This window comes from Vombatus ursinus, unplaced genomic scaffold, assembly GCF_900497805.2.
Source record: "Vombatus ursinus unplaced genomic scaffold, bare-nosed wombat genome assembly UNPS02014820.1, whole genome shotgun sequence".
NCBI classification, from domain to species: domain Eukaryota; kingdom Metazoa; phylum Chordata; class Mammalia; order Diprotodontia; family Vombatidae; genus Vombatus; species Vombatus ursinus.
In genome coordinates, this window is record NW_020954598.1 from 11,234,255 (window position 1) to 11,260,874 (window position 26,620).

The 26,620-nt window shown below is 37.9% G+C and overlaps 1 protein-coding gene across 1 annotated transcript in view; it reads left to right on the plus strand.

The window, feature by feature from the left end:
• GRB10 (growth factor receptor bound protein 10) overlaps positions 1-26,620 on the plus strand; it is a 294,569-nt gene that overhangs the window by 74,969 nt on the left and 192,980 nt on the right. The window contains exon 3 of the mRNA XM_027837264.1: positions 12,299-12,396. Coding sequence (XP_027693065.1) covers positions 12,346-12,396 — 51 coding nt within the window. The 5' untranslated portion in view covers positions 12,299-12,345. The remainder of the gene's footprint in view (positions 1-12,298; positions 12,397-26,620) is intronic.

Consider the following 26,620-nt stretch of genomic DNA (forward strand, 5'->3'; position numbering starts at 1 on the left):
AGCAAGTAGGTCAGTTTGACTGGAATGGTCAGTGTATGAGTGGCAGCTTGGTGGCACAGTGGATAATGTCCTGGACTCAAGATGATCGGAGTTCCAATCCTATCTCAGGCACTTATCCAGGTGTGATCCTGAATAAGTCAATTAACCTTTCTAAGCCTCAGATTCTCATCTATAAAATGGAGGGTGAAGGAGAATTAAGTGGCTTCTAAGGCCTCTTCTAGCTCGAATTGTTAGGTCCTTACTGTATTAAACCATGAGTTTGTTGAGGTCAAGATTAGGGTCTTTCTTCAGCTTTGTATCCTCCTGCACCCTCCGTTGAACCCCACACAAGCTTTGTGTGTGAGGATCTAATAAATAGATCCTCAAGATGTTTATTGGATGAATGAATATTTGCCAGACTCATCCTGAGCTCCTTCCCCTTTACTCCAGAGGATCCTATAATAACCAAAAGTCATCAACATTAATAGTAAGCAGGCGTGTTCCAGCTTCATGATATAACATTTTAGTCAGTGCGAAACTGAAGTATACCAGGGTTTCTTTTCAGGTTTCTTTCGTAATTAAAAGGAATTTGTTTAAAGGGTTCTTCCAAGTCAAATGCAAACCAGAGAGTGCTGCATCTAAGGGGCCTAAACCACATGAGGAATTTAAAAGTCATGATGTTTAATTTTAACTTTGTGTACATATACTTTGTGGTGTTTTGAATCCTAGCACATTGATCATTGGTCTAAAAAGGAGCCTGGGACTTTAAAAAATAATCCTAATTTGAAGTTGAGGAAGTAAAGGATGAGCTATGGACATCACACTGCTTACCTGAAACTTTATAGTCATGTGGTTTTTTTGAGGGGAAAGGGAGGAGGCAGATTTCAGCTTTTGAGAGTCTCACTTTGAAAGCTTTTATGTGGTGGGTGAGTTATCACAGTATTCCTGGGGACTAGTCAAATAAATCTCATGCTTTAGTGAAAAGCTGGAAAATAATCCCCATGCTTCATATTACAAGCATGTTGTTTGCTGAATAGATTTTCTTTTTACCTTAAAAGCTTAACCAGATGTTGAAAAATGAAGTCAGTAACATTTAATGGTTGAAAACCTGTCAGTTTGCTCTTTTTATCTGGTGTAAGTGGGCCTTCTCTTGTCATTGTTCTGCAGATGGTGGAATGCTGGGAACCTCTACAGCTAGTGGGTAGAACATTTTTTTCTGTTATTTTCACACATTAGAATTTTAAGACAATCTGCGTATTGAGTGCCATATCTGGCCCGTTTCTTGGAGTTACCCTTGAGTTTCATGGCTATTGGTATGTCTGAAGCGAAGATTTCTTTCAGAGACCTAAAATATCCCATCACAGCTCAAAATGTTAATATACAACCCAAAGGTAATAGGGAAAATTTATTAGGTACTGAAATGGCACTGAAGTCTCACTGATGTGGGTATTCCCTTCGGTGATGTGGGTAGCATCTCCCCTACATCTCCCTGTCCTGTGTAGCTCTTATCCATGCCCTTCAGAAGTTTGCCACAGGTGATCCAGTCTACCCACCAGGACCCTTCTTTACCTTCTCCTGATATCATGAGGAATTCCAGTGGGACACAGAACCTGACCAGCATTTTTTTTTTTTACTTCTACTTTTTCTGCAGTGAGATCTCCAACATTGCTTCTCAGTGTAATTCCTTGTTTTTTATGTGTTACAGCCTTAGGTAATGGGTTTAAATTCCTGCTTATTTCTCCATCACACATGAACAAGGTCGGGATTTTGTTGCTTTTGGCTAGAAGTTGATTTTAAGATTTAGAGCAAAGAGTGGGTACAATGTAATCTTTAATACGGTATGAATTATAGCTCAAAACAGCAGCAAGCCAGAATGAATTTCTGAGAGTGAAAGCTGGTAGGCTCGCAGGGTTGGTTTCACCTAAGGAGTCGTCAGACCAATATGTTTGCTGTGTAGCTGCCTGGGGCATGGGGTTATTGGCTTGAGGTATAGCTTGTGTAGGCAGCAGATATGCAATAGGGAGGTATAAGTTGGAACAGGTGACTGTTGTGTAACATGTATACAAACACAACAGACATTTGTTAAGCCTCTGTCTTGTCTGGAGTAGTCTTAGTCTCAGGTGAAGATACATAGCTGTTGCCCTCAGGGAACTTACAGTCTATTGGGAGGGACACAGACAAGAAAGGAGTGAAGATAGCTATAATGCACACTATTACATAGTAAGTACAATAGGGAGTTACCACACAAAATGCCATTCAAGGCCTGAGGGGGAAAGGTCGTTACTGACCAAAGGGAGTCAGGGGAAAGGTGCAGGGGAGTTAGTTAAGGTCAGGCTGGCATGGATCAGAGCAGGCGGCTGCTGTCAGGGGTAGATAAAGTCAAGATGACAAGGTCTCTACGAAAGGGACATGTGGTTGAGTATGTAGAGCACGGAGAAGTCTCCAGCCCACTGGGTCAGAGTGCTTCGGACATAGATAGCCCAGTGTTGTGGATAATCCTCTGAGAGCGAAGTTAGCTTTGACAACCTCTGGATAGCTTTATTTTTTAAATCCTCAGAGCCTACTCATTTGGATTATTAAGAGTTCTTTGCTCCTTTCTCCTAGATTTAGATGTAGTTTCTCTTGTATGTACTGACTGGGGGCTAAGAACCTTATTAGAGGTTCATATCCCCTCAGAAGGTTATGCAAGCTGAGGGGAAAGGGTCTGCACATAGTAAGTCTTTGGTCATCTTTGGTTGGTTTATTATCCTCTTGGGAACCTTCCTCCTGGGTCCTAGGTTGTTTGGCTCTCACGGACAGTGCTGGCCTTAGAATCAGAATGACCTGAATTGCAGTCCAACCTCAAACACTGAATAGCTGTGTGATCCTGGGCAAGACCTTCAGAGCATTGAGTCTGTAAAATGGGGTTAACCTTCCAGCCACCTGCTGGTTCACAGCCTTGTAGTTACTTTTCATTCTTCACTTCCCCTCCCTCCCTGTGTACGTTCAGTTGCCCTATGTGGTTGGTTTTATCTTCACAACATCTCCATCCCCTTCTCTTGAAGGGTTCTAGTTCAGGCCCTTATCCCTTTCTAAAGGAGTAGTGTCAAACTTAATTAGAAACAGATCCCAGTGGGCTGTAAAAAATTCACAGACTTAAGGTTAAGGGCTCTTGCTCTAGGCAGAAGAACAAAGTACTTTGCATGTATTAACTCATTTAAGCCTCAGCACAGCTCTGGTGCTAATAATAGGTGCTATTATTTTCTTCATTTTACAGATGAGGAACTTGAGGCACAGAGAGACTAATAAAGTGACTTGCCCAGGGTCACACAGCTAGTAAGGATTCAAGGAAGAATTTGAACTCAGGTCTTTCAGACTCCAAGTTTTACTGAGCCATCTAGTTTCCTTTATCTAGGACCAAATACATATTCCTTCATACTTTGACTCCAGCCGTCCTTTCCAGTCTTTGATACATAGTGCTTCATTTCAAAATCTAAAGGTCCAACCGAAATGATCTTTTTTCCTGTTCTCCCACACTACATTCGATCTCCCATCTCTGAGCTTTTACCCAGGCTGTTTTCCATGCCTGTAAGACAGTCCTCTCCTTGTCTAGTCCTCTGAGAATCTCTCCTCTCTGTCCAAGTTCAGCTTATGCTGAAGGACTGTTTTTTGGAGGAATCCTTTCCTAATTCCCCCAGATCCTACTGCCTCTGTACTCCATCAAAATTATCTTGTGTTTACTTTGTATGTATTTTGAATCCGCTTATGTCTGCCTGTTGCTTCTCCTGATAGAATGTAAGCTCCTATTATTTTTTTATTTTTGTATACCTACTTCGTAGTAGGGTCTGGTACATAGTAGGCATTTCATAAATGCTTATTTATTGATGGAATTAGAGGTCACATGGGAGGTTTCCTTGGCTACTGGGCTAGGGCGAGGACTAAGGGAATCTGGTGATATTTTCCTTTTCATGGTAGTAATAGGCACAGTTGGGCTTTGAGCTCACTTCATTCCTTCAAATGACTCCTGATTTCCTTAGTGTGGCTGCTTCCTCCCCTGGACTTGGGTGCTAAGCTCTCTCTCTGCATCTTAGTACCTGAACTTCTTGCATTGAAGTCATCATCATCATCTGGTAGCCACCTTTGCTGTTTAATGAACTTAGCTGGGCTAGTCCTTGTGCCCATTTCACTTGTTCATCCCTTGTCAGATTGTAACTTGAGCTTGGTAAATAAGGCCTGCCAGAGGTTGTACTCCATTAGGAAAGCTTGCATTTCCCTACAGTCCACAATCTGATACTGCAATACGACTTTAGTGACAACATTAAGAACATTTGAGGAAAGGACTGACCATTTTAACGTGAACTCTTCTAAAATAGTGTGCCTTGTAAAACATTGCACCTTTGTAATTAATGTATGTTTTGAGAAATAGAGAAATATATTGATGTGCTTGTTTTATATATCCAATTCTTTAAATACAAGAAAAAAAATGAAAGGAAATTAATATTTCAACATTTGCCCTTGGCTCATTTTTATAGTTGAATCAATTTTTCTTACTTGTTTCATATATATATATATGTATAAGTGTGTGTATGTGTGTGTGTACATATACATATAAACATACACATATATGTAATGGGAGTTGGCTTTGATGAGGATGATTTATTTTAAAATGGATTTATTGTTGCTCTTTAATTTTTATAGCATTTAGCACAATGGTTGCCACATAGGTGCTAAATATATGCTTTTTGACTTGACTAACATTCTCTCCCCGCCCCTCACCCCCATGGTGACCCTGCCTTACAAATAGAATCCTTCCTTGTAACGAACAGACAAACAAGGCAGATTAACCCATAAGCCAGGTCTGAGAAAGCCTCATTCTGCACCTGTTGTATACTTCTACTCACAGGAGGAGTGATTTCACTGGGAGGCCTCTGAAGTTGACATTAGTCATTGCATGGATCAGAGTTGTTAAGTTTTTCATTGTTGTTTTCCTTCAAATTATTATGGCCATTGTCAAAGGTGCACCTAGAATGTGGGCAGGCACAAGTGGTCTGTGCTCTGTGAATGCCTATATAGATATACCTTGTTTTATTGCACTTTGCTTTATTGCATTTTTAAATTTTTACAAATTGAAGGTTTTTGGCAACCGTGTCAATAACATGTCTGTTGGCGCTATTTTCCCAATAACATGTGTTTACATCATGTCTCTGTTGCCTTTTGGTAATTATTGCAATATTTCAAACTTTTTCCATTGTTATTGTATCTGTTATGGTGATCTGTGATCAGCGATCTTTGATGTTACTAATTTTTGGGGCTCTATGAACTTCGCCTGTATCGGTGAATTTAATTGATAAAGGTTGTATGTATTCTGATTGCTCCACCGATCTGCCTTTTCCCCATCTCTCTCCTTCTCCTCGGGCCTCCCTACAACAATATTGAAGAATATTACATAAACTTAGTTGATAAAGCAGTGGCAGAGTTTGAGAGGATTGACTCCAGTTTTGAAAGAAGTTCTTCTGTGGGTAAAATGCCATCAAATAGCATCGCATACTACAGAGAAATCTTTCGTGAAAGGGTCAGTTGAAGTGGCAGATTTCATTGTCTTATTTTAAGAAATTGCCACAGCTACCCCAATCTTCAGCAACAACCACTGCCCTGATCAGTCAGTAGCCATCAACATCAAGGCAAGACCGTCCACCAGCAAAAAAGTTTGACTCGCTGAAGGCTTAGATGATGGTTACCAATTTTTTTTTTTTTTAGCAATTAAGTATTTTTAATTAAGGTATGTAGATATTTTAGACATAATGTTATTACACACTTAATAGACTAGACTATAGTGTAAATATAGCTTTTAAATGTATGGAAAACCAAAACATTCATGTGACTCACTGACTTTATTGTGGTGGTCTGGAACTGAACCTGCAGTATCTCCGAGGTATACCTGTAGGTGTGTCCTCCTGGTTCTGCTTATTACTTCACTCAGAAGTGCAAGTTGTTCGTTTTCATATTGACATTTTGACATATATGGTCTTGGTTTTCTTTCTTTAATACAAAGTTAACAACCCCCAAAAAGGTAAGATTTAAATAAATTTCAAAGCCTGCATATTTTAAAATCGCTGATTTTTTTTCTACTCCTGCATCAGTGGAATTCCCCTGGTTGCCACAGAATAAAACATGGAGAAGCTTGTTTAGAAAATTAGAAATACACTAGAACTGTCATTAGAATATTATTAAAATACAAAGCAGAATTCAGAAGGCTTTTTTTGGGGGGGGGGGTCTTGAGAGGTATCATGGAGACCAAAGACAGTGATACTATAGTGAGTATAAATTGAATTTGTTTATGTGGCTTATGTATGTGCTATTAGGGAAGCTGCTCTTTCTGCTTAACAAGTAGCGGGGTATGTGTGTGTGTCTGTGTATCTGTGTGTATCAGTATGTATTTGATTGGGGGGGAGGGTGTGCTGAGGGAGTAGTGCTGTATTGGTATTCATCCTAAATTGGATGAACAGCAGTACAGAAGACTCATTTTTAATTATATTCTTGAGAACTGAATATATGATAGACAATTTATGTCCAAATACAAACTCAGATTGAACTGATAAATTTAAAATTTGATGTCTTTTTAAAAAATGAGCCTAGGAGGTTAAAAGAGGAAAAGAATGGATAGGGTGGAGACAATGTCCTTTCTTTCAAAGGTGACTGTTTCTTGTATTGGTATGGGTTATTTTAATCTTTTACGTCATAGATAAATGGTATTCTGTCTGAAAGTTCAATATATATATGTATGATTGATGGGAATGACTTCATTAAATGATCATTGCTTTCTTAGTTCCTGCGGATTATTCAGTGCACACTGGGGAATGTTGCTTTTGAAATAAGCAAGTCTTGCAAAATTATAGGACCTTGCCTAGAAAAACTACTGGTGGTAATTGAGGGGAATTCCACTGATGCAGGAGTAGAAAAAAAATCAGTGATTTTAAAATATGCAGGCTTTGAAATTTATTTAAATCTTACCTTTTTGGGGGTTGTTAACTTTGTATTAAAGAAAGAAAACCAAGACCATATATAAAGACAACTTTGTTTTAAAGTCCTAGAAGTCCAAGATCACTGTGATGTGGGATTAAAACTTTTAATCATAAGGTATTTTTTTGGTAAATTTTTTATTCATCTCAAACTTAAATACAAAATGAGGAAAGAAAAAAAGAATATTTCTATGTACACAGCAAATGTAAGAGGGCATTCAATTTAGAACAATAAATGAACATTTCAAGAAAACCTATATAATAAATACTACACATTGTTTTCAAAGCTACTCAGCTTTTCTTTGCTTCCTTCTAGGTTTTCTTTTGTTCTCTGCTGTGTGCTTTTTACTTTATTTTTTTCTCTCCCCCTACCCCCACCCCAAGAAGGCTACAATTAAACGCAGATATATCGATGTACACCTACATACATACACACATACACATATACATATACGTATCTATAAACATATACATATATACACTCACACACGTATATGTAAAACCACACGACACATATTTCCACTTGTCATCTCTTTCTCTGGAGGTAGAGAGCATCTTCCAATCATATGGTATTATGGGAGTTTTTAAGAATTTCATTTCCTCGCCCTGACATCTCATTTGAGTTGCAGTCCCATCTGGCTCTCTAGTATGTATCTTTTGGGATGTCCAGCCATCATCACAAAGTAAGAGTCTCCAAACCTAAACTTTCTTTGGTTCCAAAGCAGCGTCCTGTCCCAAATGTATATCTCTGTCATCATTGTTCTTTCAGTAACTTAGTCTTAAAAGCTTGGGATCATCTCTGCAGCATCCTCCTTTATCTGCCATATCTAGGCTTTCACCAGCTTCTATCAGTTTTTCTTTTCACTTTGAAACTAATTCTGCTTGTGACTTATTATCTGATAGGCCCTCTCAGATCATGTCACTGCCTTGTTCAGAAGCCGCCAGTGACTCCTTGATGCCTCCTGTATCAGAGCTAGATTCCCATTTTGATTCTCTGTAACCCGACTCCAATCTGCATAATCAAATGAAGGCCTGGGGAATAGTGAAGAGGTGCTGGCTTTGTATTTAGAGAGTCTGAGTTCGAATTCTTGCCCGCTTTGCCTATCATACTGTGACTTTAAGAAAGTTAGGTCATGTCTCTGGACCTGGGGTTGGTTAAATCAATGGTGCCAAATTCTAGTAGGAATGGATTCCTGCAGACTACATATTGATTTAGAAAACTACAAATTAGCATTGTCTCATACTGTATTTTTATTTATTTTGTTAACTATTCCCCAATTACATTTTAATCTTGTCCAGGCTACACAGAGGAGTTTTGCAGACTTCCATCATTTGACACTTGGACTAGATGACCTTTTAAGTCCCTTCTAGGTCCAGATCCTTTCCTTTTCTTTTAAAATACTTTGTTTTGTTGGGCTTCTAACTAAATTTGAGCCTCTACTATTGTCTTGAATCAATAGATGTTAGAGTAATTAGATTACCTTGAGGATTATTGGTTCTTTCTCTCTCTCTCCCCAGTAATCTATTTAAGTTGCTCATTAGACCTAAGAGGTACAAATGGCAATCAATTACAGAATTAAGGTTCACAGGATATCATTTAGTGTTGGATATATTTTTATGTGTACTTACTTTCTCCCCCATTAAAATGTAAGCTACTTGCAAGTAAAAATTGTTCATTCTTTGTGCGTATTCTCAAAACCTAGCACAGTCCTTGTCATATAATAGGTGCTTAATAAATACTTGATCAGTTGATTAAAGAGTAAATCAGGTATTATTCCAGTGTGCAGGCAGAGCTGTTAATAAAACTTATTAGAATAAGGTAAAAATGCCTTCCTAATATACAATAAAAATTTTAAATAGAAAAATGAATAAAAATAGAAAATAAAATAAAAATATATAAAAAAGAAGAAAAAAGTAAAAACTACTTTTTTAATTTCCCAAGCCATTTTACTCTTAAGCAAAATTTTAATTGTTCTTTTCTAACAAGGTGATTCATGTGAGTTCTCTTGAGATGTTGTGAAACATTACATCGGATATCAGAAATTTGCCTCAAGCGTTTAATTTGTTCATGGCAGCATTTTGGAGACAGCTCAGAAGCAAAATTCATTAGAAGTTAAAAGACAGATTCAATAGCTATGACAGCCAGAAAAAAAATGACTTAGTTGAATTCATCTTTTAGAGCAAAGGTGAGGATCAGCTTTTTATGTTAATAGTGTCAAGTGCCTGATGCCTAAAGAGGCATAGAAGAATAAAGAAATTGATCTTTATAGATTAAAAACAGTGGCTTATTCCAGTTGCAAGAGAGTGTTCTGCAAGACTGGTTAAAAGGCTTGTTGAAAGGGATGGAAAGGATAAAGAAACCTGATAGCCCTGTAGAGAATCAATCTCCCCTTCATCACATTTTACATTTCAGTTACAGCTTTTAACCAAGGATCAATCCAGTGTATTCTGAATGATAGGGCTTTGCTTTTCCTGTATGAATTTTAGTTTTCAAAACAGAACCACAAATAAGAATTTTGGTTTAATCTTCCTGCATTTTAATCATATCTTTATTTTTTATTAGATACATTTTTATTGACATATTTTTTGCTTTTTATACGTTGCCTAGATTTCTCCTGTTCCCCTGGCCTGCCCCTCCCAGAGAGCCATCCTTTTATTACAAAGACTGTTTTTTTTTTTTTTAAGGAAAAAAGATGAACAATAGGAAAAAAAATCAGCAAAACCGATCAATGCACTGGAAAACTGAAAATGTATGTTTTGTTCCACATCCATGGACTTTCCACACTTGTGCATATCTTTATTTTAGGGAAGTACTATTCAGGATAAATGAATTGATTGTTTCAGGGATTTGACAGGCAGAACACTGAGCTGATCTAAATTCCATTGGTTTTTCCCTTGTGAGTTGACATGAACACATACATCCCCGGGCCTCAGTTTTGTTATTTCTTAGGAATATTGTGAAGATTGCTGAGACAGTGTTGGTAAAGGTATTCTACATGCTACTGGGGCATGGCCTGTTAGGCTTTCCCTACATAGCATTTATTGTACTTAATGACCTCTTTGGACTTGTCCCAAGAGTTCTGTCAGATAGAAGAGTCCCTGAAGTTGCTCTGTTTTTCTAACTTGTGATTGGACTCATTTATTTTAGCTGTTAGTATTTATTAGGAATTGCTTTGAAGAAGGGGCCATGTGGTGTAAAAGGTTTGCCGAAGCAGGACTTTTCTTTTTCTTAACCTTTCCTTTTCATCCAGAGACCTTTTTGAAATAGATTCAAATTTGTGGGAGGCAGATTTAGATCTGAATGAATGCTTGAATTTAGTTTCTATTCCAAAATATTTTTGGCAAGATTTTCGTGCCACCAGCAAGAAGGCAGAGTTCTCTGTGGGTAGGGAATGCTGTTCTTGGTGTTGATGTATTCTTGCCAAATTTGCTTCTCGGGCATGAGTCTGTCACCTTTTTAAAAATTTCCGTTTTGCATGTTTTGTTATTTGGTGCTAAATCTAGGAAATACTTACAGTTCTAGATCTGTGATGCTATGATTGCTCAATATCATAAGATACGAGATTTAGAACTGGAAGGAACCGTAGAAGGATCACTACTCCAACTTCCTCATTTTACAGGAAATTGAAACCCGTGGTGGGTAAATGACTTTTCCAAGGGCATCTTTTATTAAGTTGTAAAGCCAGTATTCAAACATCGTTTAGCTCTCCAAGATCAAGGTTCTCCTCTCCCACTTTTCCTCCCCACCCCCCCCTCCCTCCCCTCCCTTTTTCCTCTTCCTTTCCTACTCCCCCTCCCCTTGACTTTCTTCTCTCCTTTTCCCCTCCTGGTGACCCTTCCTTCTCCCTTCCATTTCTCCTTTCTTTTCTCTACCCCTCACCTGTCACCCCACTTTTCCCTTTCCTTTTTTCTCTCTTCCCTCCCTTTCCTTTCCCCTTTCCTTTCTTCCTCTCTTTAACCTTCCTTTTCTCTCTTTTCTTCCCCTTTCCTCCCTTCCCTTTCTCTTTCCCTTCCTCTTGACCCTCCCCTCTCCTTTCCCTTTTCTCCTGTCCCTTCCCCTTCTCTCTTCTCTTGTCTCTCCCTTCTCTCTTCCCTTTCCCCCTTTCCTTTCATATTCCCCCTTCCCTTGGCTTTGCCTTCTCCCTTCCCTTTCTCTTCCCCCAGCCCCTTTCATCCCTTACCTTTCTTGTTCCCCTTTCCCCTGTCCTATAGTCAAGGAAAGCAAATTCTCCCAATTGTTATTTTCAAAAAATGTGTGTCTTTATTCCCGTCTTTGAGTCCTTTGCCAGGGTTCTTTCTGTGAACCAGGCTGATACATGGAGTAGTTAATATTTAGATTAAAAAACAACAGCCTTGGAATGATACAGTGGTAAATCCATTCAGAAATGCTTCTGAATAAAAGTACTTTAGGAAAACCTTGCTTTCAGTGGATTCAGGTTAACACTGAGCCTGTTTCTGCTCCTACTGGGGATGACTGTTCATGAAATAAGAGCATAGTTCTTTTGGGTGAAGAATAAACTTTTTATTTCTATGAGTTAATATTTGCTGTAGCTTCTTGGCAAGATAACTGCATATTGCTTCTCTAAAACTAGTTAATTGAGCAGATTATTTTTCATTGGGATTATTTCAGAAGTAAATGGGCATAAACCATTCAGTAATCAACCCCAACTCTTAGTAGTTATATTTGTGTTATCCATAACCGATTTCTAATGCTGCATTTCTGGATGTAATTAGCAAATGAAAACAAATCAGCGGCAAAAGCTTAAGGAAAGGCTAAGTGAATTTGCCCAGGGTGACATAGCTACTAAATTTTGGAAGTCTGTTTCTCTCCATACTATGGACAGTGAGTGACCTTCCAACAGCACAATGTAGCTCCTCCAAATTGTATTGCTCTTCCGTTACTACCATGTGGCCACCCCAAAAGAATCTTCTCATGACCCAGACCATCCCCTAGTTGAAGGGTTCATTTGTGATGTCATGGGCCCCTTCTTAGGAGTAATGCTTTTAAATACCCAGGATAAAATAGATAGGATTAAAAAAGGAAACCAATTAAATTGAAGGATAGTTATCAATACTAAAACAAAACAAGTTAGGGTACCCTCAGGTTAAGAGCCCCTGCTTTAGTATATGATCTGATGCATAATGCTGGAATAAAAATCTATAGTTGCTTTTATATTAATGAAAGACCTATCAGGTCTACAAATTGAGATGGCCTAGGGGTGCTAGAGATTTTATTATTCCTACGCAGAAATTTTTTAGTAGTAACAAGTAGTGTAAGCTTTTCCTTTGCCTTGGCTTCTCATGATTGGTCTCTGTTGCAGGTGGAGTACCACAGTAAATGTAATTTGAAGAAAGCAAGAAAGAACCAATGGCTTTAGCTGGCTGCCCGGATTCCTTTTTGCATCATCCATATTACCAGGTATGGGTGCTTGTGTGGTCCTGGTAAAATCAGTCAGATGTGAGCTAGAGTGAAAAAAGAAAAAGAAAGAAATTAACCAACAATAAATTCTAGTTTTGCACAAAGGAAATTCCTAAGATGGAACTACAGAAAAGTTATTCGTGGAAGAAAGTAGCAAGATGCTGCCATGATCCAGCCCTTTTCTTGTCTTTGAAAGAACTCCCTGCATGAATAATCATCTTGATTTCCAGATATATCCCCTCCTCTCCCATTCTCAGAGAGCCATCCCTTATAACAAAAATAAAAAAAAAAGAGCGGGAAAAACAGTTCAGAAAAACTAATCAACACATCTGAGAAGTCTGACATTACCTATTGTTTATAGACTCAGAGACTCCTATTTTTGCAAAGAAAGAAGGGAGGTGCCTTCTCATATCTATTCCTTGAGGCCAAGCTTGGTCATTCATAATTTCACAGCATTAATTTTCAATTATGATTGTTGTTTCCGTTTTCATTGTTGTAGTCATTTTATGCATTGTTTTTCTGGATCTGCTTATCATTACTTTTGTATCTGTTCTTACGTAAGTTTTCTTGTGCTTCTTTATATTCATTATTTAGTAATGGTTCGTTACATTTTTGTTCCACAGTCTGCTTAGCCATTCCCTGATCGGCGGGCATCTACTTATTCTTTGCTATTACAAAAATTCCTGCTATAAATGTTTCTCTGTATATAGGGCCTTTCTGTTATCATTGACTTCCTGGGAGCCATGGAATCTCTGTGTCAAAGGTATTGGGCATTTTAGTTATTTAATTTGCACAATTCCAAATTGCTTTTCTCAATGGTTGGACCACTTAACAGCTCCACCTTTAGTGTATTACTGTGGCCCCCTCTCACCCCTCATTTTTTCATTGAAGATTTTAATTGCAGAGACTGAAATAAATAATTTGGTATTCTGAATCAAGTAGGTGCTAGGTAATCATCACTCAGGTACCATAATAGTAGGTAGGAAAAGTTTTTTTTTGGTGTATGGTACTGAAATGTTCTCTAGAAAGCTTCAGCTTAAGTTGTAAGAAAGTCCAAAGAGAAAAGTTGAGTAAGAAGTTGATTTTTGCCTGGAGGTAGCAAAGCTTAATGTGTAGTTTTCCAGTTGCAAATGATTAAAACATTTTAGAGAAATTGGCTTGGGGTGACTGAATATACAAAACATCAAACTGGACCAAACCTCATTAGCTGTTTAGACCAGCCTCATGCCTCTGATAGTGGCATCCAAGGTGTTTTATAGGGGATCAAAGTTGGACTTCATGGTGACTTTAATGGATTAGAAAGGTATTTCCCAACCTCTAATTTCTCTCCTTTTTCTTAATAACCTATTGTCAAACTATTGTGGGAATTACTGTGAAATCTTTTTAAGCCTATTCTGATATCAATTTTTGTCATTCAGTTATCTGTTATAGAAGGTTCTTTTTCAAGCTTTGGGGGATGCCTCCTAATTCTGGTATTCTGAGGTTTCTTGAATAACCATGCAGTTTAAGGATCATATGAACTTGGATCAAATCTCTCCTTGTTCTTCATCTTTCCAAATGGCCTAGTCTTAATGTTTGCAACCATCCTTCCCCCCCACCCCCCCCTTGCCCTCTCTGTAGAATATAAGCTCCCTGAAGGTAGGACCTGTTTCACTTTTGGGTTAATATCATCTTGCCTAGCCTAATGCCTGGCATCTAGCCAATCCTTAATAATAGCTTATAGGTTGACCCTTTGATCATTTTTGTTGCCTTTTCTGAGTTATGTCTGTCTTTTGGTGCAGAATGATAGCTGCATGAAGTGTTTCAGGTGTAGTTTTTTTTTTTTAATAGTTTCTTTAAAAGGGATTTACACACTTTCTTGAAAGTGATAGCAGTTTTTTCCAAGGGAAAAAAAGGTGGGGATACTTTTCCTAACAGGCATATCTCTCAGATGATTAGTTCAGTGATGATGTATCGAATACCAACCGTGTTCAAGTCTCTGAGTCAGCCTCCTTGAAGTATAAAATAAGATGGAAGGAAATTCCTTGCCCTCACTGTGTTAATAGTCTAGTAGGAGAAATAAGGCTTGTACATAGTTACAAGAGAAGATTAGCTATTTCATTTATTTAAATCTTTGATGCTAAACCAATATTGATTAAAAGCCAGGAAGAAGGAATGGATTTTGATAGCTGCTCTGTGTAAAGCGTGGTTGTGGAATAAGTCTTCTTGGGATACTTTCTTAAGGATGTGTGTTTACGTGGGTGGATGTCTGTGATTTTAAGGTAGATATTGTCTGATGTCTCATGCCTTTATTAAAAAATTACTTGTTAATTTTTACATAATATTTATGTATTTTAATATATATTTTATATATACTTTATTTTTATTTTATCTAAAAAAATTTTTTTCTTCTTCTTAAAGCACCGAGTCATGGTTAGCTTCATTAGCTTGGCCACAAATCTTATTCTTAATGTTGTCTGACCTTCTCTTAAACCTAGCCTTGGTGCTATTGGTCAGGAGGGCTGTAGATAAGAGAGTCTAGAAGAGTCATCGCAAGGCCATTATCACTGCTAGGAAAATATGGTTAGCAGAAGCCTCCCTGAAAACTACCTGAGCCGTGCCATTTTCAAGCGTGAAGGGCAGCCTGTTTTGCTTTTGAAAGAGTGAAATATTGGCTTATAAACTTGGTTTGTTATGATGCTGTGATACTTGTTGATTTGATGCTTTTTTGTTCTCTGTCTAACCCTCCAATGACATTTAAAATGTCATGTTGGTGCCAGAAGTGGCAGCAAAGTAGGTTAAAGGCCGTACAAAACTTAATTGCTTTTAGCTATTATATTTACTGCTTAAATCACCAAAGACTGTTTATCCAAGATTCTCTTTCCCCTATACCAGGGAACTGTTTCAAGTTGGCATTCTCTTGGAAACAGTATTCTTTGAAGGGGGAGGACACGTTGGGAGGAATTCAGCATCTCTTCTTAGTGGCTTTTAAGAGCCCTTTCTGAATTTTCTAGCTCTAGTAAAAATCTAGTCATACAAGTTGGCAGCTTTTGTCATCTGTTCCTGGAAAATCAGATCACAGTTCCAGAAATTCTCAGAAAATGAGATGATTTACATTGAGGTTCCCCACTTGTGCAATCTGTCGTTGTTACAACAATTATAGATATTCCCTAGACTTCTTTATTGAAAAATGACTTCCTCACTCTTAAATACATGGGTGCTTAAACAGTTCAATTGACTCAGTATTAATTGTGGTGCAGATAAAATGTGTAGCTTAGCTCCTAAAGTTGAATATTTCACATTGAGGTTAAGGGAGGAAGGGATTAAAATTGTTTCCGTTTAATTGCTCTGATTTATGTGTTAAGATTGACTGTGAGCTGAGTGGAGTGGGTGGGGGCATCTGATTAACTGTTAAGGCATCATGTGATCCTTTCCGTTCGTCATGTTCAAGGGAGGAGCATTTGAAGTGTTCAGAAAATAAATTCTGTGAATTACCGTATAAAATGTAGATCTGGTAAGAAATATGGAGAAACATTGTGATATTGGGCACAGTGTATTGATTCTGGAGTTGGAGAATCTGAGGTAGAATTTGGAAAAACTTAGATTTAACTTCTTGCCCTGACACTTCTGTGATGATTGGTTAATTGTTTAACATCTCTGAATCTCAATTTCCACATTTGTAAAAAGAAGATAATCTCTATTTGCTTCAGAGTGTTTTCGTGAAGTAAGCACTTTATGAAACTTACGGTATTATAAAAATATTTAATATAAAATACACACCAGTTCATTATCAGGCTACTCATAATCTAGTGCATAATCTTGAGAATGAATGAAGACAGTGGGGAAAACTGAAATTTATAGGTATATTGCAATATTCATTTTTCTTTCTGCAGGTACATACCACCACATCTTTTGCCCTGAACTCCAGTGACGTCACGTTAGCCATCTAGTATAGGGTATCTCTGTCTTCCTTCCATTACTGGAATAAATAGTCTGTAGCTTTTGAAAATCTAGACCTCTGATACCCTTTTACCAAAAACTTGTGCAGTTAGAGAATAATTGTGCTTTTAAGAGAGTCAGTCACTCATCATCCATATTGAGTGACCAATTGATGCGATGTACTATGCTTGAATTATCAAGGCAGAAGTGAAACATCCTTTGCCCTCAAAGGGCTTACATTCTATCCAAAGAGATTTGTACATATGTAAGTATATACAGAATAATTAATGATTATTGTTATTTCAGGATTATCCCAACAATTATTGGGATTTCTAGGGGAGGTACTAGCCATCGGAGGGTTGAAAGGCTTCTTGTGGAAGGTGGCATTTGTTCTCAAACTAGAGATTCCAAGAGATGGAGGTGAGAAGAGAGTGCATTTTTGAGATGAGGACTGCCTATGCAAAGGCATGTAGGTGATAGGATTATTAATGTGCAATAAAAAATAATCCTGAAGAGGTCTTACAGATAAATGTGTCAAGCTGATATACATTCTTCCATTAGAATGGAAGTTTGAATCCTGACTTCCCTATTTACTACTTGTTTGATTCTAGGCAAGCCACTTACCTTGGCCTCAGTTTCTTCATTTGTAAAAAGAAGAGGTTTGGCCTAGATGGTCCCTGAAATTCTTTCTAGCTCCAGGTGTGTTATCCTAATTCCCTTCCCTTAACTTTTCTTTTATCAGCTCACCTGCAAACTTGGCTTAAAGTCAGAAGCCCTTTTGGGGGGGGGGGGGGGAATGGGGGCAGGAGGGAGGTATTTCTAGCTTCCCTCTTTGTGCTTGATTCAAAGCCCATGAGCAGTTTCTTTTCCATTGTCCCGGTCACGGATAGCCTATTCATTTTGCCTAGGCTTGAGCTAATCATAGGGAAAGCTTTAGTTGGCCTTTTTAACCTTCGTGCCCTCCATCATGGAAGAAGTGAATTTGGAAGAAAAAGACTTGGAGCCTTTAAAACTCTGTGTGACTAGATGCTTTCTGAGCCCAATTTCATTAAGTTTACTTTTGCCGTTTTTGATTTAAAATTGGCTGGTAATTAGACTGCCTACTATGGACCAGGGGTGGGGAACTTGCGGCCTTGAGGCCACATGAGGTCTCGAGGCCTCAGGTTCCCCACTCCTGGACCAGGCTATGACAACTTTACAGGATCCTTGCTTTTGGGCAAGATCTACCCATATCTTTTATCTTCTAGTTAGTGTTGGCAGAAGTAGAGAGGCTGATTTTTTTTGCAGTTGTTTCTTCAAAATTGCCTTTTGCTACCAGCAGTTACTTGATGGCTAAGGTTAAGATTTCTTAAAGAACCTCCCCTTATCTCTTAAATAAGAGAACATTTCAGTCAAAATTTAGGCAGTTTTTGTAAATTAAGATTTAAATTGGTTTGGGTACAGATACTCTGAACTACAAATGTATCTGAGGATGTAACTGGATATACTGGTGAGAAAGAACGGTCGGAGAGAAAGAATACCGGCTCTGGAGGCAGAAAACCTGAGTTCAGTCTCTGAAAACTGTGTGACCACAAGCAAGTTGCAAAATATCCATGGGCCGCAGTTTCCTCAACAGTGAGATGAAGGGCTTGGAGAAGGTCATCTCTGACATCTCTTCCAATTCTCGATCTGGTGAACCTGTGAGTCTACTTGCGCAAACCAGATTGGGTCTAAACCAGTCAAATCCTTTGGAAATTATTACGAAAGAAAAATGAATGTGTGAAGTGCTGGATGCTCAGGCTCCAAGAGAAGCCTCACTTCTGTCAGTGAAGGTTCATCTTACACGTTTTCAGCTATATTTACACTTTGGTAAGGCTTGATGGCTTGTGTCCCGTTGGACATTACAGGGGAGACAGGCCTGGTTCAGAGGTGCTGGGCTCCAGAGTCTGTAGAGGCTGCTTCATGCCAAAGTTGAGTACAAGCCCCCTGCCGTATTTCTCACCTCTTGCCATTACTTACAGGACCAAGTTGCAGCTTCATTTTTGGCATTTGTTGGGTGGCATTCCCAGATGCAAGCATTTCTTTGTTTGTTGATTTCTTTGGCATCTCCCCAGGACTTTAGTTATTTTAATTACAGCAGTTCTTGGAGATGAAAGACTCCCAACACCTCATAGGGATGTTAATGTCATATACATCTGTTTTCCTAAAGAAATTCTATAATGTGCCAGGAGTGTTCTGACAGGGCTGCCATCTGTCCTTCCAGAAGGAATGAACACAAGTGGATGTTGCCATGAGAACCTAATTTTCTTGCATGATACATGCTGTTCACATAGCCCTTTAACAGTTAGATTTGTAACGCTGAAATACTCATTGACTTATAGACTGCTAGCTACAGTAGAATTGGATGTGGTAGTGAAAAATTTTCCATTTTTTATATCTCCACCACCTTTAGACCCCATACGTGGAGAATACAAATAGTGAGCTGTTTTTCAGGGTAGCTTGCCCGTTTCAGAGTGGTATGGAATAGTTCTTCTGATGATGCCGATGACTGATGATGATGATGATGGACCCAACAGATGACAGATCTACATATCACAAATATAGACCTCAAAGTATCTTGATGAATCTACCCAGTAAACTCTACTGCAACTTGACTGTTAGCACATACTAAATTTTTGCTCACAATTGGCTGGATATAACATTGATCCACAAAAACTTAAGAATAACATTTTAAAAATACCACATACCAAATATTCAATCTCCATGCTATATGCAGTTGACAATTTTCAAAATCTAAAGAATTAGCAGAGGAAGTCAAAATTGTGGGAAGAGGATGAGGTGCATGTCATCACTGTTACTCTGTGATTGGGGGTCCATCAGTCAATCTGCAAACATTTGTTAAACACAGTTGTACTGGAGGATACCTATAAAGGATGAACTCCCATCTTTTTATTTTTATTCAGCTGTGAATGCAGTTATTTTATGCACCCATGCAATATTCTGTAGCACATTTACTTTACAAAGATTAGAGAAAGATAACTTGTCCTAGGACTGTTTCTACCTAAACCCCGTAGAAAAAGATGTAAACATAATAATAATACTCATACTAATAACAAATCCCAACAGTAGACAGGACTTGAAATATGAAAGAATATACTTCTGGAAAACAATCTGTCCCAGACCTTTTCTATCTGAACTCTATTAAGCAAGATGAGAAAAATGATTTGATATTATAATTATTATGTTAATATTAATAATAACTGACATACTATGCTAGAAGTTTTTGCAAAATACTTTATATACATTTTCTCGTTTAGCTTCAAAATAACTGCAGTGGGATAGGGACTACAGATGTAGGTACCGTTCTCCCCATTTTACAAATGAGAGGCCACTCAGCTTTGAAGTAACAGAGGCAGGATTAAAATCTGCTTCTTCCTGATCACCAGTCCATCATTCTGTCTCAAGCCAAGAGTCTGTTTGTGGAATGTTTTGAGCTATTGGGGAAACTCACTTAGCTTCATTTTGAATGTGCTATGCCCCATATGGAACTTATGGTAGATGGACAACATGCACACTATTCCAATTATTGGTATATAGATGGGTGAATTAATTCATACAATTAATTTGTACATTCATTTGTCCCACTTTTATTTATTGGGTGCCCAGAGTCATAAATGAGTAGTCAAGAAAATTGGATTCTGGTCATGGCTTTGTTCCTTTATATCTGTGTGACTTTGGGCAAGTTTCACTAGGAGCCTTTTTTTTTCTTTAGAAAATGGGGAAATAATCCTTCTGCCTACCACACCTGATTGTTGTGAGGATCAAAGGAGTTAGTAGATGCAAAGGAAGTTTAGGAAGCTGGAAAGCACTATGCAATAACTTATTGTTTTTGTTGTGCACAGCTGTTAGATATAACTGTTCTCCCCTTCTCCCAAAAAAACCCACTATATCCCTAGTCTTAAGGAGTTTGCCGGTCCACCAAATGATCCCTGCTTGGGGGGGTGGAGAGGTTCTAAAGGAACCAGCTCACCTCTCAGCAAGATCCATTTATTTTTCAGTTAATAAAAGCAATGGGGACTGGGGACTGTTTTGCCTCTACCTCCCCCTTTTTTGTCCAAGGGCCAGCCATTTAATTTGGAGGGTCATGGGAATCAGTGTTTTCACTAGAACCATTCATTTTTTTTTAAATCTTTTCATTATTTGCAAGTATCCCTTGCAAATAATAGATGCAAATTCATATATGCAAGTACCCCTTTCAAAAATTATCTTAAGACATTTTAACTGCCAAATTTTATTTTTTTGCTTATCTAAGATAGTGAAATTAGTTATAGGAAGTGGCTTTAAAGTTAAAAAGGAAGATGTATGTGTGCTTTTTCAATGTTTGAAACGTTAGATACTCTTAAATTAGTCTTTGGGGTCTTGGTTCCTTGGTTTTTCCAAGGTACTTAAATATATTTTTAATGTCTACAAGGAGTGAATGTAGGCTTTCTAACTTGTACAGTTTAAAGGGTGGGGAAAGAAGTCTATGGAAACAACTTAATTAATCCCAAAGGAGTTAACCTTTGCCAAAGTTTGAAATAAAATTTAAAATAATCTAACTTGACCTTTTTTTTTTTAAAGGTTAAACACCACCCTGCCCCGCCCTAGTTTAGTAAAAACAACTTTGGATACTTTAAAAAAACACAGAATTATGTATATATGACATATATAAAAACTTTAAGGATGTGGGGAGATTGTTAAACAGGAAATAAATACTAAGTAACCAAATTATTTTAAACTCCAGCTTTACTTACTGCTCGTTGAAAGTGACAATGTCTAGAGAGTAATATACGGTATTAGAAATGGTTTTGAATAAAAAATAGGAACTGAAAATAGGGCAGCTAAGAAATCAAGTTAGTATAACATTGAGTGGTAGATTTGGGACTAGCACTAATTTGATACTCAGCAATATCTTAACTAACATTTTTGCACTTATTAATATAGTCAATCACATTATGAATATCCGTTAACTCCTATGTGTTGAAAGGCAGCATGGTATGGTAAGTAAGAGTACCTGGGTTCTAGGACTGTGACCATGGGCAAGTCTTGATTTCCAAGAGAAATGTGGAGATAACATTAATGCCAGTATGAAGCAGAAAATGAGGAATGGTGAACTGTGTTTTGTCCAACATAAGGGTGGTAAGAATGTTACCAAAACTTTTTAATTTAATGTAATTGAAATCATCCATTTTACGTCTCAAAGAATGTAGAGGCAAGACAGATCGGTGTGGGTTACTGATAGTTGGAGAATGGATGGATAGGGTTGAGCTAGATGCGTTGAAGGTGCTCCTTCCAAACAAGGAGGACCTCTCAGAGATGCATATGGCCATAGTATATTCAAGGAACTCACTGTAGTCAAGGGTTCTTGTTGGGGAGGGTTGTGGAAGAGTATGTTGGAGAGGTAGAATTGGGGGCTTAGAAGGTTAGGCAGGAGGGTTTAGATTGGCTATGGTAGGTAGCAGAGAGAGAGCCACAATGTATTCTTGACGCTATAAGTGATGTTTTAGAAAGATCAGTTAAGTGGCACTGTGTGGAATAGAGAGGTGTCAGAAGGAATAGACCAGCAGTCTTCAAGTATTTGAAAGGTTATTATGTGGGAGTGTTGAGAGTTGTTCCGCTTAGTCTTGCTCTCTGGAGCAAGAACCAGGAAATGAGAAAGAAGCAAATAAACGAAGGTTAGATATTAGACCTAACAACTGCAGTTGCCCTAAAGTGGTCTAGACTGCCTTGGAAGGTAGTGAGTTCCCCGCTCCTTAAAGGTTTTCAAGCAGAGGCTTGTTGGGTATATTATAATTGGGAATTACTTCTTTGACCTTCGTGTCCTAGATGACCGCTGAAGTCCCTTGCAACTTTAAAAGTTCTGTGATCCTATGAGATGTGCTTAGAGGCAGAGACCAGATAAGAAGTTGTTAGGATAGTCTAGCTATGAAGTGATTAGGACGGCAGATCAGTGGGATGGAAGAGGAAACTGTGAGTGTAGACATCTAAAAGGACAAAGTAACCACACTTGAGGACAAACTTGGTTCTAGGGGATGAAAAAGAAGGGAAGAGTTTATAGCATAGATTTTACTTACGATAACACTTTAAGAGTTAAAAGTGCTTTATATGTAATATCTCTTGACCCTTATAACATGTCTGTGGGGTTCACAGTTCAATGTTTTTTATCCTTATATTATAGACAAGAAAACCAAGCCTAAAAGAAGTGACTTGATCAAGGTCATATCTAGTGTTTGATCCACCCAAGTATGCTATCACTAAACCTTGCTGCCCTTTAGGATTTTTTTTTTTTTGAGGCAATGAGGGGTTAAGTGACTTGCCCAGGGTCACACAGCTAGCTAGTAAGTGTCTAAGACCGGATTTGAACTCAGGTACTCCTGACTCCAGGGCCAGTGCTTTATCCACTGTGCCACCTGGCTGCCCCTTGGCCTTTAGGATTGATTATTTTCTTACTCCAGCTCAGGCACCATCTTCTTCATGAAACCTTTCCTAATATCTCTGTTAGTGTCTTCCCTCCCAAATTACTTTGGATTTAATTATTTTCCTTCTGTATGTGCATTTATTAATTTATTTCTATTTATGTAGTATTTACTTTTGTATTATATTTATATTTATGTAGTATATATTTTTCTATCTGTTTGTCTCCTCTATTAGACTGTAAATTGAGAGTAGGGAAGGTTTCAGTCGTTGTAGTTGGCCTAACACAGTGTCGTAATTAATATTTATTGATTGATTACTATTGACAATAATGAATGCTTGCCATTCTGTAGCTCCTGTAGAACATTTTCAGTCATCCAGGAGAGTTTAAACAAATTAGCTGAGAAAGATGAGGCACAAATGATAGTGTATTACCTTATTTATTAATTAGTAGGCTGCTAGATGTCCCAGTGGGTAGAGTTCTAAACCCTGGAAAAAGGAAGAGCTGAGTTCAAATACAGCTGCAGACACTTAGTAGCTATATGACCCTGGACAAGTCATTTAATTTTCCCCATCTTCAGTTTCTTCATCTGTAAGATGGGGATAAGAGCACCTTCCATGTAGGGCTTTTGTGAGATTAAGAGGAGATAATTTTTGTAAAGTGGTTTATAGACACTTAAAGTACCATATAACTGCTAACAATTTATATAATTTTAGTTGTATTTTAAATTTTAATTCTTTGAAAATGAGTCTTTATTATTATGTACATGCTAATTCTAGTCGCAAGAAGAGTCAGTTAAACAGAATACTCTATTCCTGAGTTGCTGGATAATGGGCTTACTGTCCTTTCTAGGCTTTGGTGCTATAAAAATTTCAGTTAATTACAGAAGTTTGAAACAGTGCAGCACCCACTCTATGCATACATCTGGTATTCAGAGGAAGAAAAATGATCTGTCTTAGGTAGGAAATAAGTTTTGATCAATGAAGATCAAGGCAATTGCTTTTGGCCAAAAAAACAGCAGCAAAAAAAAAACAAACAAAACCTTGTCATTACTTAGAAAAGAAAGAATGTACCCAAGTCATTTTTCTAAGAAGAGAAAGTTATGGAAGCATGAAACTTCTCTTCTTAATTTCCTAAGTTATAATGGTTTGTCTTTAAAGTATTAAAAGTATTTCAATAATTTTCAGACACTTAACATTTGAGTATTAGGCTTGTTTATGGAAAGACTTTAAATGGAATGTACAAGTCCTTTTAACTGGGAAACAATTTGAAAACATTTTTTGAAAGAACATTTTAGGCAAATAATGACTTGTGACTTTCATTTGCTGGCTTTCGCTTGAGGATTGCACACTTGCCTCTTTGGGAGCAGATTCTTGGCAAATGGGACAGGGAGCTGTGTGTGGAAATTGGGGCTCTTGTGCTCTGAGGCCACAACTTTCGGAAAGCTCTTTGGTGATTAACACAAGTAAATAGTTGTCCATTTATGCTTCATTACTGAATATTAGTCATACAGTAAATAACGTCACGTTGGCAGTTTCCCCAGAGCACAGTAAATACTTATGTACAGTTTAGGGAGATGCTAAATAATAATAATAAAAAAGCAACGTTGGCACTTTTTGTAAAGGAAAAAAAGAGAAATGGAAAGAGAAAAAGAAAAAAGTACTTGAAATTATAGTAGATGAGGCTGACAGGATGTTATATCAACTTAAGTGAGTTTCTCCTAAAATTAATCCTTAAGGAAAAAGGAAATATTCTGAGTACTCTATTATTACTGCCGAAATTGAGTTTTTCCCCCTACTTAATTTTCAGTCACTTTGACTATATTTCCAGTAAAGTCAGATGCCGTGGCATCTGAGTTCAGAGAATGTCTCTCCTAGCACTGATGTTAGCTGTTCTGTCTCTCAGTCTCTGTTTCTATGTCTCTCTCTTTCTCATGCTAATAGATTTCATAGGATCACAGATTAAGAGGCAGAAGGGGCTATAAAGTCATCAGCTTCCTCATTTTACAGTTGATGAAACTGGGGCAGGAATGGCAGAATGAGTGACTTGCCCAAGGCCACCCCGTTAGTTAGTAAGGAGCAGAGATAGGAACTGAGCCCAGGTCATTCTTTTTTCAAAGCCAGTGTCCTTTTCATTGTACCACAAAGGTCTCTCTACTGCTAAAAGAATCTATATTTGAAAGAAAAGAGCAGCATTTGTGAATGATGGAAACATAAGAGTCATGTACCCTGGAAATTGCCCTGAAATTTTAATTTGGGGCAAGAAAATGAGATAAGCTTCATATTCTTGGAGGGTTTGTTCTTATATAAAGCAGCATTGATTTTTTTCTCTACCTCTCACATCATTCCTGGTCAGCTAAGACATTCAGTGAGATATTTTATCAGTAGTAGTAGTTGTAAAAATAATACATTCATATAGTGCTTTGTGATTTACAGAACAATATACACTATCTCTTCTGATTGTGTAATAACTATTTAAAGCAGTTATTATTTGTATCACCATTTTATGGATGTGGAAACTGAGGCTTAGAAATAAAGTGGCTTGCTCAGGGTCACATAACTAGTAAGTATTTGCGGGTAATATTTGATCTTCAGGTCTTCCTGACTCTCAAGTGTTTCTGTTCCTACTTGTTCATTGCTTCCACTTTAGGATGGTGATTCCCAACTTATGAGCCTGCCATCCCTTATTGTAAGGAGATGAAAACACCAAGGATCACACATACCAACTATTGTCATTTTGATTTGTATTTAAAATAGAGAGCATGACCCAGTATGGTAAATAAGTAAACCTGCTTTCTGTAAAATGACTAGATATTGTATCATATGTGTACGTGTACACACACACACACACACAAGCACACTCATTCTCTCTCTCTGTCCCAGAATTATTAGTGCAGTTATAATAAGACTTTTGAGCCACTGTGTGTATGTGTACACTTTGCTTTTTGTCATAAATACAGAAATAGGATTGTGATTAATAAAATTCAAATTCATCTACAAGTATGTGGTTATAGAAGCTTTTTGTCATCTGGTGTTTGAATACTCCTGATACAGCTATTCTTGTTGGACTATGCTGAGTATACGTCTCTATAGCTACCACACAATTTATCTAAAAATGACTGCTTTTTTTACACTTTGGCAGCTAGTTCCTTGGCTGTTAGAATTGGAATTGAGAGTGACATTTCATCCTGTCATTGGTGACACCCTTTGATAGGTAAAATTGGCAGTAGGGCAAATGAAGAATTTTCTAGATTCTTTGCTTTTGCTCGCATGAGAACTCCAGGTAGTTGGTGATAGGAGATGAAGTATGATAAATGAGGAAGAGAGACAAAGCTAGTTTTTCTTTATTGTAGAGTGTGAGACAGGGAGTAATGTCCAGTGAGACTGTCATGATAGTTTGGAGCCAGGCAGTGGAGGACTTTAAAAACCAATCAGAAAAGTTTCTATTTTATCTTAGAGACAATAGAAGGCCACTGGGATTGGTTGAGTAGGGGAATCACATGGTCAAATCTGTGCTTAAGGACAATCACTGCCATATGTGAATGATGGATGGGAGTTGGTTGAGACGAGGCTGGGGGACTGGTTAAGAAACTGTTAGAAGTGTGAAGATTTGGCAACTGATTGGATATGTGAGCTGAGGGTGAGGATAATTCCCAGGTTATGAATGTAAGTAAATGCCAAGGTATAGATGTGAGAGAGAGAATGTTGCCTAGCAAGCCACTTTGAAATAAGACTGGGTAGACAGGTGGGGGCCAGATTGTAGAGGGCTTTAAATGCCAGCTTGAGTTTTTATTTTACTTCAGGAAGTTTTCCTTTCCATGAATTGTTGTATGTAAGTAATGGATTACCTGTCCCAAGTACTGTCCCGAGTACT